General features: G+C 40.0%; 1 protein-coding gene across 2 annotated transcripts in view; it reads left to right on the top strand.

The window, feature by feature from the left end:
- itgb3b (integrin beta 3b) overlaps positions 1 to 16,450 on the top strand; it is a 17,362-nt gene extending 912 nt beyond the window's left edge. The window contains exons 2-15 of one of the 2 annotated variants that reach the window (XM_028568331.1): positions 4 to 89; positions 852 to 1,056; positions 1,236 to 1,488; positions 2,342 to 2,504; positions 2,726 to 2,887; positions 3,029 to 3,124; positions 3,607 to 3,696; positions 4,363 to 4,497; positions 5,999 to 6,443; positions 9,886 to 10,108; positions 10,198 to 10,298; positions 11,344 to 11,463; positions 14,648 to 14,814; positions 15,581 to 16,450. In XM_028568331.1, coding sequence (XP_028424132.1) covers positions 4 to 89; positions 852 to 1,056; positions 1,236 to 1,488; positions 2,342 to 2,504; positions 2,726 to 2,887; positions 3,029 to 3,124; positions 3,607 to 3,696; positions 4,363 to 4,497; positions 5,999 to 6,443; positions 9,886 to 10,108; positions 10,198 to 10,298; positions 11,344 to 11,463; positions 14,648 to 14,814; positions 15,581 to 15,649 — 2,315 coding nt within the window. In that variant the 3' untranslated portion in view covers positions 15,650 to 16,450. Of the gene's footprint in view, positions 1 to 3; positions 90 to 851; positions 1,057 to 1,235; positions 1,489 to 2,341; positions 2,505 to 2,725; positions 2,888 to 3,028; positions 3,125 to 3,606; positions 3,697 to 4,362; positions 4,498 to 5,998; positions 6,444 to 9,885; positions 10,109 to 10,197; positions 10,299 to 11,343; positions 11,464 to 12,311; positions 12,391 to 14,647; positions 14,815 to 15,580 lie in introns of those variants that run through there. The other variant, XM_028568332.1, reaches the window with a different exon arrangement.
- Positions 16,451 to 17,367: the final 917 nt, after the last annotated feature.

Raw genomic sequence — 17,367 nt, 5'->3', positions numbered from 1 at the left:
CAGGTTCAAATGTCTGCACCTCCAGAGGGGCCAGCACATGCAAGCAATGTCTGGCTGTGCACCCCAGCTGTGCATGGTGCTTCCAGGAGGTGGGTTCCTTTTCCACTTTACTTCATTCAGGCAACAGCCTTTCTGCCAGCCGGGCTGGTGCAGGGCGGTACAGTCAGATCTCCTTGTCAGCCATTTAATCTGGTTGACTAGATTACTTTTTTTTATCCTGAGAATATCAAATAAATTCAGATGAAATAAATGCCTTTTTAAGGAAAATCATCTCTAATAACCTTGTGCTGGTTTTGTTATTTAAATACGATTCTTGGAACTTGACACAGTGACTAACCTTGTGTGACTGCATGCGGATGTAGTCATATTTTCTGGTTCAAACTAATGAGCGCAATGATTTAATACTGTAAAACTGGGGGTCAACTTACTCGACATACTCAACTTCAACCTGAGTACTCTGGTTTATTGCTGAGACTTCTTCATGTTCAGAAGCACTGGTTGAAGTATAGTAGTAGATGGTGTTCAGCTGGGATGGATATTTAAATTTAAGGTGGAATTTGCCTTTAAGTCCAGAGTTTGTTGGAGAGATGTTGGAGTGCTTCTTTACTCACTAAATATGGATTCTCACACAAGTTTTTAATAGAAATATAATGTTGGATCATTTGAAGTGTAGCCTTCATATGAATCCAATATGCCCTTCTCTCTTAACACTACTTTACTACAGATGGGGATTCTTTAAATAAATGATTATTTGATTACATTTTTAACACATTAATTTACTTCCAAACCATTGAGGAGGTTTCTGGAAACTGCTTTTCTGTATAACATGTAAAAAATGCCTCTTCTGCCAGGACTTTGGCCAGGGGGTTGCCAGTTCTTCTCGCTGTGATTTGAAGAGTAACCTGGTGGCAGCAGGCTGTGCTCTATCAGCTCTGGAGTCTCCAACCAGCAAATTGCAGGTGATTGAGGACCGGCCCCTCAGCAACAAGGCAGCGGGGGCCACGCAAGACGTCACCCAGATAAATCCCCAGAAACTACACATCACCCTCAGGCCAGGTAGGGTTTACCATCTGAGTTTGTGTTTTTTACAACAGTGATGCAGTGTCTAATATACTAAAGGAGAGAGATTTTGATTTGGAGGGGAGTTACATACAACCGTTAACGTAGAAGTTACCAATAACATCTTGCAAATCAATTTTCTTTTAAAAATGGTGTTTCTGTATCACACTTACCAGATGATGCTAAGCGTTTCACAGTGAAAGTGCGTCAGGTAGAGGACTACCCTGTGGATCTCTACTACCTCATGGATCTCTCCTACTCCATGAACGATGATCTCTTCCGCCTGAGGACGCTGGGCAAAGGCCTGGCCGAGGCCATGAACCGCACCACCAGCAACCTCCGCATGGGCTTTGGGGCTTTTGTGGACAAGCCGCTCTCGCCCTACATGTACATCTCCCCCAAAGAAGCTGTTAAGAACCCCTGCTACAGGTAAAATACAAGTTTAAAAAGTACTTCATACAGTATTTGCACCCTTGTGGATTGATGTTATGCTGTCCTCTTTCAGTGATTTCATCAACAGTGTATTATTCAACCATCTTGGACAACACAGTGGTCCTCCTTAAGTGTCCTTGTCTGTACAAAAGTACCTAAACAGAATCCAGATCTCTCTGTAATGGAAAATGCATTCGAGCAATGTTTTACATTCCTAATAAGTAGCCACTGGTGTTGATTTCAGTGGTTGTTTATGTCTGCATGTGGGAAGTAGCTTCATTATGCAGGTGATGTCATTTTGTGAGGACACCTTTAATCACAGCGTTGCACAGTAAAAATGCATCGGGCTCAGAGTCACAGCACTTGTTAAAGGCTTACATTTGCCTGGTCAGCTTCTCTGAATCAGCCGCAGGTAATCTGCCCAACAATGCAAACTGTCATAACCCCACCCAAAGCCTCCACTGAGGTTGATTTGATGGTTTAAGTTCTCTTGGGGTCATTTACTTTCCCGCTATACACACAGTCTGCCGAGCTCCAGGAATGTTTGGATAAAAGATAAGAATTTCGGTCCAGTAGTGTACAATACAGAGAGAAAGAGGGGTCCACTGGCACTGCAGGATAGCCATTTTAACCAAATGCTAATCTTTAGGAAACTAACAGCAGCTTGGAACAGAAAAATATACTGATGAACAGGAGAAATGACTCTAAAGTCTATAGGGATTGCAACGTTGGTCTGCTGGTCGATCCACTGCTTTGGTCCGGACAATGATTGAATGGATTGCCATGAAACAGATGTTCAGATGAATGAAGAAGCTGAACCCTGATCAGTTGATCTCTGTTTCATTGACAGCATTAACACCACCTGTCTGCCCCAGTTTGGCTACAAACACGTTCTGTCCCTGACGGAGGAGGTGGGCCGCTTCACAGAGGAAGTGAAGAAGCAGATGGTGTCCAGGAACCGCGATGCCCCGGAGGGAGGCTTCGATGCCATCATCCAGGCTGCTGTGTGCAAGGTGGAGAGACTCACTCACTGTCTCATGACTTTGTTTTATACAGTCTTTGTCTCTTTTGTCACACTTGTACAATTATAAACATTTCAGGATTTCCAAGAGAAGAATTAGATGATACAATTAAAAGTTAATCAGAAAGAGCTTTGCTGCTTTAGATGAGGGTCCACTAAAAGTGTATTCCCTCATTCAAAAGCTGAATTGTTACGTGGTTTGATGGGAACTAGGAGCAGATCGGTTGGCGCCCTGGTGCATCCCACCTGCTGATCTTCACCTCGGACGCTAAGACTCATGTGGCTCTGGATGGTCGTCTTGCTGGAATTGTACAGCCCAACGATGGGCAGTGCCACCTCAACTCTGACAAAATGTACAGCATGTCTACCACCATGGTTAGTGTATATTTAGTGTGTGTTTGGTGCGCAGACAGTAAACAGAAACAGTATGATAAAGAAACAATGAAAGACTTTGTTTAAATATGTCAATGTTCATGTCCGCATGTGCTAACCACACCGTCTGGTTTGGCCTCACAGGATTACCCATCTCTAGCTCTGATTACAGAGAAGATGTCGGAGAACAACATTAATCTCATTTTTGCTGTCACCAATCCTGTGGTTCCTCTGTACCAGGTCAGGAGCTCTGCAGTTCACACTCAGCACATCCAGCATTTTACTCTGTTAAGTTCTGTTCAAAAGCGTAAATTAAGCATTGTTTTTCAAACTGAAACTGAGAGGATGACAAATTCCACTCGGTAATCAGCTCATCTTGAACATACTGTAGCTAAAGTCATCCAAACCTCACTGGTTTTAGACTGAGATTCTTGGATCCTGCTTTGGAAGAATGGAAACTCAAAATGAATCACTATTATACACTGTTCAGACACAGTGAGATACATACTCAGTTTTCCCCAAACTGGAAACACTTTTGCAACTAACTGTTAAAGGGAAACAGGTGAAGAATGTAACAACACTGGGATGGCATGAGATTAGAGTGTGATACACATATGAGAGTACAGGTTTGGTGCAACTATCGTCATTAGTTATTATTATTAGTTTCCTCACTATGTAGGATGACAACAGTCTTCCAGTCTGTCTGTCGTTCTGTCTTGTAGAACTACAGTGAGCTGATTCCTGGCACCACAGTAGGAACGCTGTCCAACGACTCAGGCAATGTTATTCAGCTCATACTGAAGGCCTACGCTGTAAGTCTTACACACACACACACACACACACACACACACACACACACACACACACACACACAAACACACAAACACACACACCAGCCTTAGACTAGACGGTGTTTCAGGGGATGACATGTGTTTGCTGACACACACCCACAGTGTCTGGGTCATACATACGGTCAGACCAAAGTCTTTGTAGAAGTTCCACAGTGGCCGATGTGTGAAGCTGACCAAATGTGTGAGACTCCTGCTGGCTTTGTTTCATTGTTCAAGTTTTAGTTGGTTTATTATACAGAGAACAGGTGAATTAGCTGAAAAAATTATTTTAGCTTTTTTTTAGCTGGTTGTGACTTTGTGATGTGTGAACCGATGTACATACAAGCTTGTGTGTCAATGTGTGCACTGTACATCCAAATTAATGTAAAGACTTGCATTTAATTAAAGCAGGAAAGTATGTTATTCACACAGATTGGGAGATAGACATTATTTGTATTGGCTTGTAAAAAAAGCATTCTTTTCCATAACAGTCAGCAATGTGGCAGATCAGATATGATTTTACTGAGCATTGGATTTGGCTTGGCACAACCTAATTTAAAAACTAACATGCAGTTTGTTTCATGGCACAAGTCTATATACTCATCCTTTCATGTGTATGTGTTTCCTGCGGTTTTCTTTCAATGCCAGAAAATCCGTTCCAAGGTGGAGCTGGAGCTTCAAGGCGTCCCAGAGGAGTTGTCTCTGTCCTTCAACGCCACTTGTCTGAATGGAGAGCTTATCCCTGGCCTCAAATCCTGTTCTGGGCTCAAGATAGGAGACACGGTCAGTCCATGTGCACCTTTTCTTTTGGCTTGTGACCCCTTAAAATGTCTGTTTGACCCCTCAACACAGGTTATGGCATCATTGTTGAAATAATTCATAAGCTGAACTGATTTTACCTTCATGGATGGTTTATTGGGAAGACCCAGGACTAGGTGGAGGGATTATATCTCCAACCTGGCCTGGGAACGCCTCGGGATCCCCCAGTCGGAGCTGGTTAATGTTGCTCGAGAAAGGGAAGTTTGGGGTCCCCTGCTGGAGCTGCTCCCCCGGCGACCCGACACCGGATAAGCGGACGAAGATGGATGGATGGATGGATGGATGGATGGTTTCTTTGAAAAATTATATAAAAAAATTTGAAGAAATTATCATTTATGTCCCTATTATATTTGTCCAAGGAACCCAAACCAGTCACCAGACAGTTGTATCTATTGTTACGATATTTCTATAAATTATGTCAATATATGGCAGATTGCTGCACAAGTAGAAAGAAAATAAAACTTAAAAAAATGGTTTGTATAAGAAAAAGTAGGTGCAAAAATTGGCATCCCATTGAACAGATGCAGGGCTTGTTTTAAGAAAAATTAGTTTTAAGGATGTAATAGGTTAAATTAGCATTTACACAGTATGTAACTATATTATTGACTCTTGTGCCAACTTCCTCAACCCCAACCAACATGTTCTATCTCTAGTGGCCATAATCACACATTTGCAAAAATAACATGTTAGTTAGTTCCATATAGTATTTTCACCTTCTTTTTGGTCTCTTTCCATTTCCCTTCTGGGCTATCTACATGTCTTTAAAGTTAGAATCCCCCCAGTTCCTTGTGGTGGGAAGCAGATGATGGGAAAAAAGTGCATCATTCAGTCTCTGAGTTAGTTTTTTTAGTTGATGTTTTCTTGTCGTTCTGTTCTTTCCGTTTTCCGTTCTTCTTTTGCCAACTCCATTTAAAACAAACTGTCTGCTTAAACAGTTCTCTTTGTTCGTTTTTTTTTTAGCATTTTTTCTTTATCACAGCTTCTTTGGCTCTTTCCTTGTTCTCTCCTCACTCCAGGTGACATTTTTTGGCCTCCACACATTTCTTTCTCTCTACCTCAACCCCTCTTGTTTTTGCCATATATGGCTGTCTCTCCAGATGTTGTAACTGCCCACTTTTGGACATTTACCAGATTTGGATGCAGCGCTGAATGAACAATTACTTTGACTGGATACATATGGAGGCATTCCCTGTGTCAGGTCTTTGTGCTGTTTCCACCGACAATGCTCACAATTTCAGCGTGAGGCTATTAAATACGTAACCTCGAACCATTGAAGTTCTGTTACATGTTATGTAATCTACACCAGGGTGATACAGCATGATCGGTTTCACAAAGTGTGGATGCAGAATCTCTTTCAAAACAAAAACATTTAAAACAGACAAGGCTCAAAACATGTTTGAACCAAATACTTCTTTCTCCCCCAAAATTTGACATTTCACAATTTCAATTCCCTCCTCTCATCCAGGTCTCTTTCAGCGTGGAGGCCAGAGCTCGAGGTTGCCCCAAACAGAAGAAGAAAACCTTCATCATTAAGCCTGTGGGCTTCAAGGACTCCCTCTCCATCACTATCAACTTTGAGTGCGACTGCAAGTGCCAGACCAAGGCCCAGCCCAATAGCCCCAAATGTAACCAAGGTAACGGCACATATGAGTGTGGCATTTGCCTGTGCCACCCGGGTCGCTTAGGGCCGCACTGCGAGTGTGCAGAGGGTGACTATAACCCCACAGAGCAGGACCGCTGCAGCGGACCTGCAGGCTCTGGAGGACCTCAGTCTGCCATCTGCAGCGGCCGTGGAGACTGTGTGTGTGGCCAGTGTGTGTGCCACAGCAGTGACTTCGGAAAAGTCTGGGGAAAGCTGTGTGAATGTGATGACTTCAACTGCCTGCGCTACAAAGGGGAACTGTGCTCAGGTAAGATCTTATGAGCTTCTTCTTCTTTTGTAATTAATTTGCCTGAGCATCTTGAGATGATAGGGCTGAAACTATTAGATAATTAGTCAGTTGACAGAAATTTAATCGACAACTATAGGGCTGCAACTAATGATTGTTTTCATTATTGATTACTCTGCCTTTTTCATTATTTTCTGATGCAAAACGTGTGATGATATTGACTTTTTAAAAGGAACAGTGCAACACTTTGGGAAATGTGCTTCTTCATATCCTTCAGCCGGTTAGCTTAGCTTAGCATTAAGGGGTTAAAGGGCTAGGCTGGCTCTGTCCAAAGGTAACAAAATCTGCCTACCAACATCACTAATACTCACTAATTGACACGCCATATATTGTTTGTTTAATCCACACAAAAAAACTAATGTTTTTTTAGGGGAAGTTATGTGCTGGTCTATGTTTTGGCCAGGTGCAGTGACTTTGTGGTAGTTCCACACAAAGTTGTTTCCCCAGTTCCAGTTTTTTATGCTAAAATAAGGTAAGCTAAGGTAAGCTAACCAGTTGCTTGTTGTATATTAATATATTTAACACACAGACATGAGGGTGGTATTGATCTTCTCATCTGACTTTTTGAACGAAAACATGTTTCCCCAAAAACTATTTCTTTAACATTATTTTGACAACCACATGCCATATTGGTACATTTGAAAGGTGAAGAAGGCTAAAATGGCCCACTGACTGATGTCATGAACATTGTGTGTGTCTGTGGTAGAGTTTCAGAGAATGTGTATACCTTTGCTGTCGGGGTTGGCAGTCCCCCTTTACCACATGACTTGCCACCCACCTCATCTGGGAAGAATTACCAACAATAACAACTATCCCTTCTGCCCAGGACATGGGGTCCATTCACAATAAACATAGGTGTGGTGTGTGCACCGTGTGTGAGTGTAAGCTCAGGTTGTATGTTTTTGTCAGCCAGGCCAAGCTTTTGTATCACGGAGTTCAACAGGATTCATGCACAAAGGAACCTTTTTCAAGTATAACGGTAGCTCTCTCCGGTCAGAGGGCACTCTCACTTTTCTGAAAGTTTTTTCTGTTGCGGTTGAGATTTTTAAACAGTTGGAATTAGTTTGTGCTTGGTAATTGTTAAGAGCTTTAACTCACTGCCTCATGATCCTTCTCCTCATGTTTTAAAAGAGACAGTATGTCATCAAGTCATAACACATGATGTTACCCTGAGGATGTTTGTAATTGAGATCTTATGAGTGACTTTTCAGTCTGGGATTAGCTGTGTAAAGTAGGCGTTAGACCATACATAACAATGCTGTCAGTCTTTTTCTAATAGTAGTTAATTTGCTTTCATTACTGACAGTTAGAGGTTATATGTTTATTGCAAATAATTCCACCAATAATGTAGGTATATTGAAATATAGGAAGTTTGGTTCATCATTCAGGGATAGTCCAACATTTTGGTAAATGTGCTTTTTTGATTTCTTATTGAGAGTAAGATGAGAAGATGTATACAGCTGTCTGTCAGTTAAAGATGATGATACTGGGAGCAGTCGGTTAGCTAACCTTAGCATAAAGACTGGAAACAGCTCTGGTTATATAGACAAACAAGTTTTATAATGTGTTTGTTTGTGAGCTTTAGAGGTGCTGCTGGTAAGTGGATTTTGTTACCTTTTGTACAGAGCCTGACTAGCTGTTTTTCTCCTGTTTACAGTCTTAATGCTAAGCTAACTTAAGCTAACCAGCTGCTTACAATTTATGTTCACAGTACCGTACAAGCAAAAGAGTTATTGTTATCAATCTTTAAATTGTAAATAGTTGGACATTTTGCTTATCTGCTTTCTTGCAGAGAAGAGAAGATTGATACCACCAGAGAAATAAAATAAAATGCTCTGTTATTAACAGGTATCATTTCCTTTGTTTAATCCATCCACAAACAAAAATATAAAAATGGCAATTTTGGAGACAGCCAGACTTGCTTTTTTCTCCCCCTGCTTCCAGTCTTAATGCTAGCTAAGATATCACCTCCTAACTTTAGCGCCATACAAAATGGACAGCCATGACAGTGGTATTGGTCTTCTCATCTTATTTTCTAAAAGAAACAGAATAAATGTACTTCCCTAAATGTCACACTAATTATAATAGTAAAGTTGGCAGGATTAAAATGGCATAGGACGACAGGAGACAAAGAAAAGGAAAAAAAGAATAGGGATCATGGAGTCAAAATGTACAGGCCTCTCTCACAAGTGCTCTTCTCCACTGAAACAATTCCTATTAGTTACATATGAGTAGGTAAAACACATGAATTGGTATTGAGATTGGTCAGGGGATATTTTATTTGAGCATTGTTAATTGCATACATTTTGGCACAGACTGCCTCAAGCTTCATCACATCATATATCACTCAACCCCCTCTGCTGCTCTCACACAGAAATGTTTTTGCTGTATTCCCAAAAGCCCATAGATTAACAAGAAAATACCTTTCTGCTTACTCATTGGCTGGTGTGGTGTAATGAGGCTAAAAATAAACCCATGTTTGGTCAGAAAAGGGCCAAGTCGGAGAGAACTGGAAATGTTCTGTGTGTACAACATGGTCTGTTGTTGTCTTGGAATACCTTTTTCAGTACGAGCACCATAGTCTTTGTTCTTCCACACACAGAATGGTCTAATTAAAAGCCAGCCGTCGTGTGGTCATGTGGTAATGGCAGTTTGCTTATGGATCATCCTTTATGGAGTCAGACAGTTCCAAGCAGCTTCCTGTCTCATTGTTTATCTGAGAATTGTTTTGCCATGATAGGCCACAATGTTTCCTGCATTGTCACTCTCTTGCGCGCACACAACTCACATAGATACATGGAAAAACAACAAACCAATGCGCATAAATTCACTCTCTCACACACACACACACACACACACACACACACACACACACACACACTGAATCATGCAGCCAAAAATAAAAGCCTTCCAGACACCACAGGCACACAATGAAATGTGTTTTCGGCCTTAAACAGTTGCAACAATATGATTTACAACTTCTGCCTTCCAGTATGAGGTATCAAAATTCAAGAGCTCCAGACTTATAGAGCTACGAAATGTCTTTACTATGAAAAATTAATACATTTCCAAAGGCTGAATTTTAATGAAATGTGTATAAATGGTGCATAATATTTCCATGTTATGGGATTACAAAGCCATAAAAACATGGAGCTCATATTAGCCTGGCAAACAAATGACAAAATAGTTTTAAGCATTGACCACTCCTGCCTTTTTCCTAACTCCAACCACACCCTCATTTTCTCACAGAATTTTACTTGGTCACATTGTCCTCCTCTCCTTTATTGTTCATTTACATCCTCTTTCAATATTGTACTCCATATACTGTATCACCCTTCAGTGTGTGGAAATGGAAGTTATTCCAGTAAACAATGTTATAGTCTTTTCCTTTCTTCCCTTCCAGGCCATGGCGTCTGTAACTGTGGTTTCTGCCAGTGCGCACCAGACTGGCAGGGTGAGAACTGTAACTGCTCCAGACGTACTGACACCTGCATGTCCAACCTGGGCTTGTTGTGTAGCGGGAGGGGCCAATGTGTGTGTGGGGCCTGTGAGTGCACCCAGCCTGGGGCCTACGGAGCCACATGTGACAAGTGCCCCACCTGCCCTGATGCCTGCACTATGAAGAAGTGAGTCTGCAAACTGAATTGTCATATTCAGTGTCCAGACAGCTATTGGAAATGAGTTGATGGCCTTATGAATATTTTTCTTTTAAAAGGGAGTGTGTGGAGTGTAAGCACTTCAAGAGGGGAAAGCTGTTTGAGGACAACACCTGCTCTCGAATCTGCAAGGATGAGATTTTGCTTGTGGATGAAATAGGTGAGACACCCAACTGACCAAAACTAATTGCATTATTAATGGTTTATAAAATTGTTTTACTAATGCTTTATAGATCCATGAGAAGTCATTAATGAGAACAAGTTTTGGGTTGCCAGGTTGCCAAAAATACTTTTGGCTCTTCGATTCTTCTTGAATGGTAATAAGATAATAATGTGGTTGTAAAATGTGGTAAACCATCGCAATAAGCAATCATGTCTGCCATTACAAACAATTTTACGTTTTTCATAAGTTATTAAGTTGATAATAAATGGATTAAGGTCCAGATGCTCTGCAAACCTTTGCCAGAAGGTGAGAAGTGAGTCATAATTTATCGAAGGGACCTTCCTGATGAATTTAAAGAAATCCAGTGTAACTTTTGCAGAACAGCAGCAACTGTGGCAATTATGGGATAATGCTTAATGCTAATGCATAGCCTAACAGAAGCACGAGAAGAGAAGTCAAAAAGTAAGCGAACTGACTCAGTAATGTCAGTTATGTAGCAATATCCACCTAATCTTTGCTAACGTTAGCTAACTTTAGCCACCATTAGCTACTGTTCATACCAGACCAGGTAAGACTTTAGATGCAAAACCCCTGAGTGAACAGAATTAAGCAACAGTGCGTTTTATTACTTATAAGTTTTCATTTGTAAGAGGAAGAATGTGTGATTATTTCACAGAAATCACAGTCTCTTGGTTTAAAAGTCGCGAAAAAGTCAAAATAAACATCATCATGCTGGAGGAGGATGAACACCAGTCCAGAGAGGTTTTATAACTGATCTATAAAGTGAATGATTTATTAACCATTGATAAACCTATTTGTTACAACTTCTAAACCCTTTATAGGGCGCCTTATTTGAAAGTGAATGGTCATCACCTAAAACTGCCTCTGAAATGATAATGTGAATAAACAATGTGTGAATTCCAAAGTGTGTTTATAAAGTTTAGTTCCCCCTGGAATTCAAGACAAGCTTTTATAGAATTACAAAACTCTTTTTTTGTCTTGACTAACCAGATTAACCATTTTGTCTTAATTTTTCATGCAGTACTCCATGATACAAATGCTGTGAACTGTACTTACAAAGATGAAGATGATTGTGTGGAGCGTTTCCAGTACTATGAGGACGCCAGTGGAAAGTCCATCTTGTTTGTTGTCAAAGAGCCAGGTAAGAGAGAAACATCCTACATGCATACCTGGCCTAACACACATGTTTAAAGCTGCACTAATGAATATATATATATTTTTTAAATAATGGATCAAATAAGTAAGTGTAATGTCAGAGTAGTCGTTCTTCGTAACCCACAGAAAATAAGCACCAAAAAAGCTCTGATCAACCCACTGTACACTACCTGAACAACGCCAAATGGCAAAGAGATAAAGGTAGCAATAGCTGGTGAACAAAGTGGAGCATTCAGCAGACAAAGTGTCATATGGTATTTGCCCTCAGGAGTTGGTAAAGACAAAACCAGGCTCTTAAATGAGAAAATATTGGACCATTTGTTTGGTAGCTCCAAATAAATGCTAACGCGGCTCTGTGTTCGCTGGATGTGTAATCAGGTAATTGTTTGCTAACACGTTAGCTGGAAAAATTGTATACAAATATAATGTGGCAGGTTGTTCGCTGCCCCCAAAATGGCCAACAAATAATACTGCTTTTAGGACAGTAAAAGTATAAATATGATAAAGATTTTATGTGGAAAGAGATGAGGGAAGCCACAATGACAGATGAACAGTGAATTAAAGTACTGAACAGATAACAAGGATGACATTTACAACCACAAATGCATCATCATTCAGCCAAACAAGCAAAACTTCCTTGCCTTGGGAAATCAGTGGGTTTTTTCTTCACCCAAGTACAAGTTGTCACTTCCCTGCTGCATGCCCTTCATCTGCTTGTTAAGTGGCCAAATAGAAAGAGTGTAGGGTGGTAAAACAGCCTTTAATGACCACCAGTGCCCGCAGAGAAAGTCTGCCCCTGGGTCTGCCTTTAATGAATGTGTGTGTTTAATTTAGGCACAACTGGGTAGCAAAGAAGTACACCAAAATGTGCCTTGAACACAGTGCACCCCGCTGTGTCAAAGAGGGTCGTAAACAGCCGCCCAGCTCCTCTTGGAACCCGCTGACTCTACATATCCTCCAGAGGAAAGCATGAGAGGGAGAGAGAGGAGACTAAGTAAGCAAAAGAAAGGGATAGAAAACTTTTTTTAAAGGAAACATAAAGCTGTGTTACATAGGAGAAGGAGGAGAGAGAAGGGGAAGATGGGAAACAGACACCCTTCAAAGTTGACTAAGCATTTTTATAATTTAGAAGAAGTTAATAATGTTACAGATATAATCTCGTAACACCATCCTGACTTGATTTGGATACAAGCCATAATGGAGGCGGCTATAGGGATCAAAAGGGCCAGTTGAAGAGCAGGAAATAGAGGAAACTAAGAATGAGGAGCGAGGAAGAGGAGTGAAGCTTTGATGTCCGCTGTAAAAGTTCACCCTGGTTGCCCCACAACGTTACCCAACACTACTATGCACATACGTATGTGCTATAGTGTCTCACACACACAGACTAATGTTTAGATATACAGACATACAGCTTGGCAAAAAAATAAGTACACTCACATATGGACCAGATGGCTCTTATCACTGGTGGCTAGAAGTGTAAAGGTAAGACATTTTTGTCAACACTGAGGAAACTGAATTGTTGCCAGACTTCAGTTCATGCTTCCTGTGACCTTTAACACACATAGAAATAACTCTAAGGTGAATATTCATTACTAAATATGCAACAATCAAAATGATGCTATGATGAATATTTTCAATATTAACAACGGATCAGAAGACTACTTTGTATGTGAAAGAGGTCACTTGTAGTGACGAACCCACAGAAAATTATCACCCAGCATTATCTCACCTCGACAGAGCTTAATAGCAACTGTCAGCTAATTGTTTTGGTTTTTCCAGCCCACAACTTAACTGTTTTGGCTCACTCTCGCTCTAGTGTCTTTTTTTGCCACAACAGGCAGCTGTGTTTTCGTCGGGGAAAAATACATTGTATGCCACCCTGCATCAAACAGTGGTGTACAGGACAGCAGACAGGCAGTGTTAGCAACTAGCTGGTGAACATATTGAAGCAGATAGTTAAGCAGCTAAAGAGCAAAATGTTTCCCTAAAGAGTTATTGGGTTCCAGAAACAGAGCTAAAGGGAGAGTAAATATTGGACTTACATTCATCAGGTCGCCAGAAAGATGACTCCAAATGAATCCAAATGGGAACTGTTTGCTAACAAGTTTGCAATATCAACTTATATGTGAGTCTTCTGCTTATAGCTTGTTATTGCAGTTCAGAAGATTTTATTTATAAAGAGCCTAATGATCTGTTAATCTGCTTCTTTAGGACTGTGTGTCGTGGTAGTCTAGCAACATTAGCAAACATCATGTCATCACATTTTGATTCAAGTATTGCTAAATTCTGTGTGACAACTGAATCCTGCCCCTTTTCAAACCAGAAGAAATTTTCCAAATTGCTCATAGTAAGATGCTGAATGAGAAAATACATTTTAGGGCCTTTAAAGGACCGTTTATAACCTTGACCTTTATTACCCCTAGCCTCACAAGCCAGCTTAATGTCCCTGTATACATTTTTGTGGCAAGATTTCAGTTCAGAAAACATCTGTTGAGAATCAATTAAGCCTGGAAAATAGGATCTATACCAATCAGTGAACTAACGAGTGTTGAGATTACAAACGACTATTTAAACTAGATGTTGTAGAGATAAAATGAAGAATGATTCAAGTCATGTCTTATTTCAGTCTGGTGTAAGGCTTCATGTTAAAGTGAGTACTGTCAGTCATCTATTGTACAGCCTTCTTGAAACTCTGCAAATCAAATTCCTATTGAGTTGCCAGACCACAATGAGGGGAGGGAGATTTGTGGGCTGGCTGTGCAAGGTTACTATTTTCCACTTCAGCCCATCCTCCTCTCTGCTCTTTGGTATATAAAAGTCCTATTGCTTTCTGCTCACTACTGCTATGCTGCCCCTGTTCTCTTGCATCACTTCACAGATCTAATAGCCTTAAGAAAGCACCTCTTATTCATGCTAGAAGGAACACACACACCAATGGCGTTTGTTCCATATGCCTACCGGCATGACAGGTGTCATTCTCAGGAATTCATAAGCACACTTCGGAATCTGAAAAGTTGCAGCATTTAGCAGAAGAGTGAGTAGCAGTTAGATCAAATCCATGTGGAGACAGAGAGGAAACAACATTATGAAATCGGACTTCTTCTGGCCTGGCGCTTCGTCTTCTGTGTGTCCACTTTGATCTACCTTTATCTCTTCCTCCTTCCATCCAGACTGCCCCAAGGGTCCAGACATTTTAGTGGTGCTTCTATCGGTGGCAGGAGCCATCTTGTTCCTCGGCTTGGCAGCTCTGCTTATCTGGAAACTCCTGGTCACTATTCACGACAGACGGGAGTTCGCCAAATTTGAGGAAGAACGTGCTCATGCCAAGTGGGACACGGTCAGTGAATTTAGCCATGCAGCGTGTGTGTGTAAATGCTCTGTTGAGCTGTTTGCTCAACACTAAGATATAGATCAAGGTACAGTCTATGTTCATTCGATTTAAATGCCACTAAGTCCCCTTTTTTTTTGGACTCATTTTTTAAAACACGGCATGGCACACATACACGATCATGCCTGCACCTTTACACACTCACACACTAAAGGCCACACACGCTGTCTCTTGCACTCGTTTTCTGAAGATGTTTTTTATTATTTTTGCGGCGTGCTGTTACTCCCAGCTGAACAAAAGGCAGTCGACGGAAGGCCTGGGTTTAAATTATCAAACACTAATTAGCCTTTACTGGTAATAGGCCTATTTGTGGCCTCAAAAACACCCAAATCCAATGCTGTAGGCCTGAAACCACAAAGAATCACAGTTGTTTTAAGATGCTCACTGAGTGAAGTAAAAACATTTTTCACACATTTAAGTTAATTTGTGTGTCTAATATATGTGAGAAAAAAAGAATATATATATATATATATATATATATATATATATGTGTGTGTGTGTGTGTGTGTGTGTGTGTGTGTGTGTGTGTCAAGGATGGATGTAAGGTAATGACATGGAGTTGCTATTTTAACTACTAAGTATTTACCAGTGCCTTTTTAGGATTTTCTAAAAGAAGAAAAGCATCTCTAATTTATTTTGTGTCTGTGAAACTCCTTAACATATTACTCCTTAACAAACCTTAACATATGTCTCTGTATGTGTATTGGACTAACAGGGACACAATCCTCTCTACAAAGGAGCCACATCTACCTTCACGAACATCACATACAGAGGAAAAGACTGATGCTACTGAACTGAACAAGGATGAAGAATAATGGACGTTTACTGTCCTTTTTGGGAAGGCACCAAATCATGTGCAGGCCTCTACTGTCACAAGACAATAAATAATAATTATTTGTGTTTGTAAATATGTAGAAATGATTCTGAGGATACATTTTTATCAGGGATTTGTCATAAACACCTATACTACACTAATACATTAGATATTGCTTTGATTTTGTGTGGTTGACAAAGAACTTTGTGTTGTGCATATTTACCCAAATCACAAAAAAACATATTTAGGTATCTACCCCTACCCATAGTATCCAGCCATGTACAGGATATACTTTTTATTTTATTTGCCGATATAAGAGCCCCCAACGTCTGGAAAGATTTTTTAAATCTCTTTTCAGTTGCCAATATTCTGGTCGATAACCCACAGACATTGCTGTGGAGGGTTTTCATTATTATGTTTACGTCGGGTGGAAAATTGTAACAGAAGGAAACTATTGGCAACAAGACCTGTAGATCACTCTGAATATCTGGTCCAGAGAGCATTAAAAAAAAAAAATCGACATGACTGGATACCACTGAGGTCAAGTGGGAAAATAAATAAAAAGTGATGTGGGTGAACTAATCCTTGAAGTCATCGGAAGAACAAAAGAGCAGATAATGTTATGCAAAACCAATGTAATTTCCGGATCACAATGTTGGGATTTCCTGTTTGTGGTACTCAGTGGAACTATGGCAAGATCAACTTTAACTCAGTCAAGTGCCATGCTGGAGATATGATGTGGTTTGGAGTAAACTGTTAATTTACTGAAAACTGGTGCAGTTTCTTGTGTGGACTCTGAGAGATAAGTCTTTTCTCCCATGTGTATTGTTTTCATTATTATGTAAAATACAAATATGTCATATTTTATATAATTCTTTCTAATCAGTTGAACTTAACAACCACATGAGGTGTCCATTTCTTGAGATGCAAAGGACAACAGCAAGACTAAAACATAATTCAAAATAAATGAAGAGCTTTATTCCATAAATTTATGATTAAATATATTAGTTCTCAAGACATTTGAACGGAATTTTGGGGAGTAGGCTATATATATATATATACATATATATATATACTCCCTAAAATTCCGTACATTTATGGAATAAAGCTCTTCATATATATATTTTTTTTTATATAAAATAAGCAAATCACACTATTTTAAATAACATGTTTTTGAAGAGTGACTAATTTTTATGCTGTGCTTTTGTTTTTAATGTTGACAACTTGCCTGATAATTTTAGGCTGAGAATATACCAAGACAGACAACCAGAGTTGTAATTTCCGCAGTGTGCATTGTGTTCAATACAATATCAGTACAATATTATGTACATTTTGCTGCCTACTGCGATGTACATCACTCGAGATTAAGGGCCAAAAGAATTGATGCATGAGCAGAATTATTTTGGGGTTTAATGGCAACAAGAATTTTCCAATTAACCAAATAAGTCAGAATTTCACATTACATTACAAGAATTTAAAAAAGACAGAGAGATTATGAACATAGTTTAAATGATTATAGTTAGATCTGACTGATATATTGTGCTGCTTCCCCAAGACTCTCAACTGAATTTGCAGGGCTTTTTGTCTGCAGTGGTCTGCTTCCATCTCCTGGATTTAAACTGTAAGTATAGCTTTCTGGTCCAATCCAATATACAAAATGAACTAACTCAGAATGATGAATCATACCT

This window comes from Perca flavescens, chromosome 21, assembly GCF_004354835.1.
Source record: "Perca flavescens isolate YP-PL-M2 chromosome 21, PFLA_1.0, whole genome shotgun sequence".
Taxonomy (NCBI): Eukaryota; Metazoa; Chordata; class Actinopteri; order Perciformes; family Percidae; genus Perca; species Perca flavescens.
This window is presented reverse-complemented; position numbering and strand designations above follow the sequence as displayed.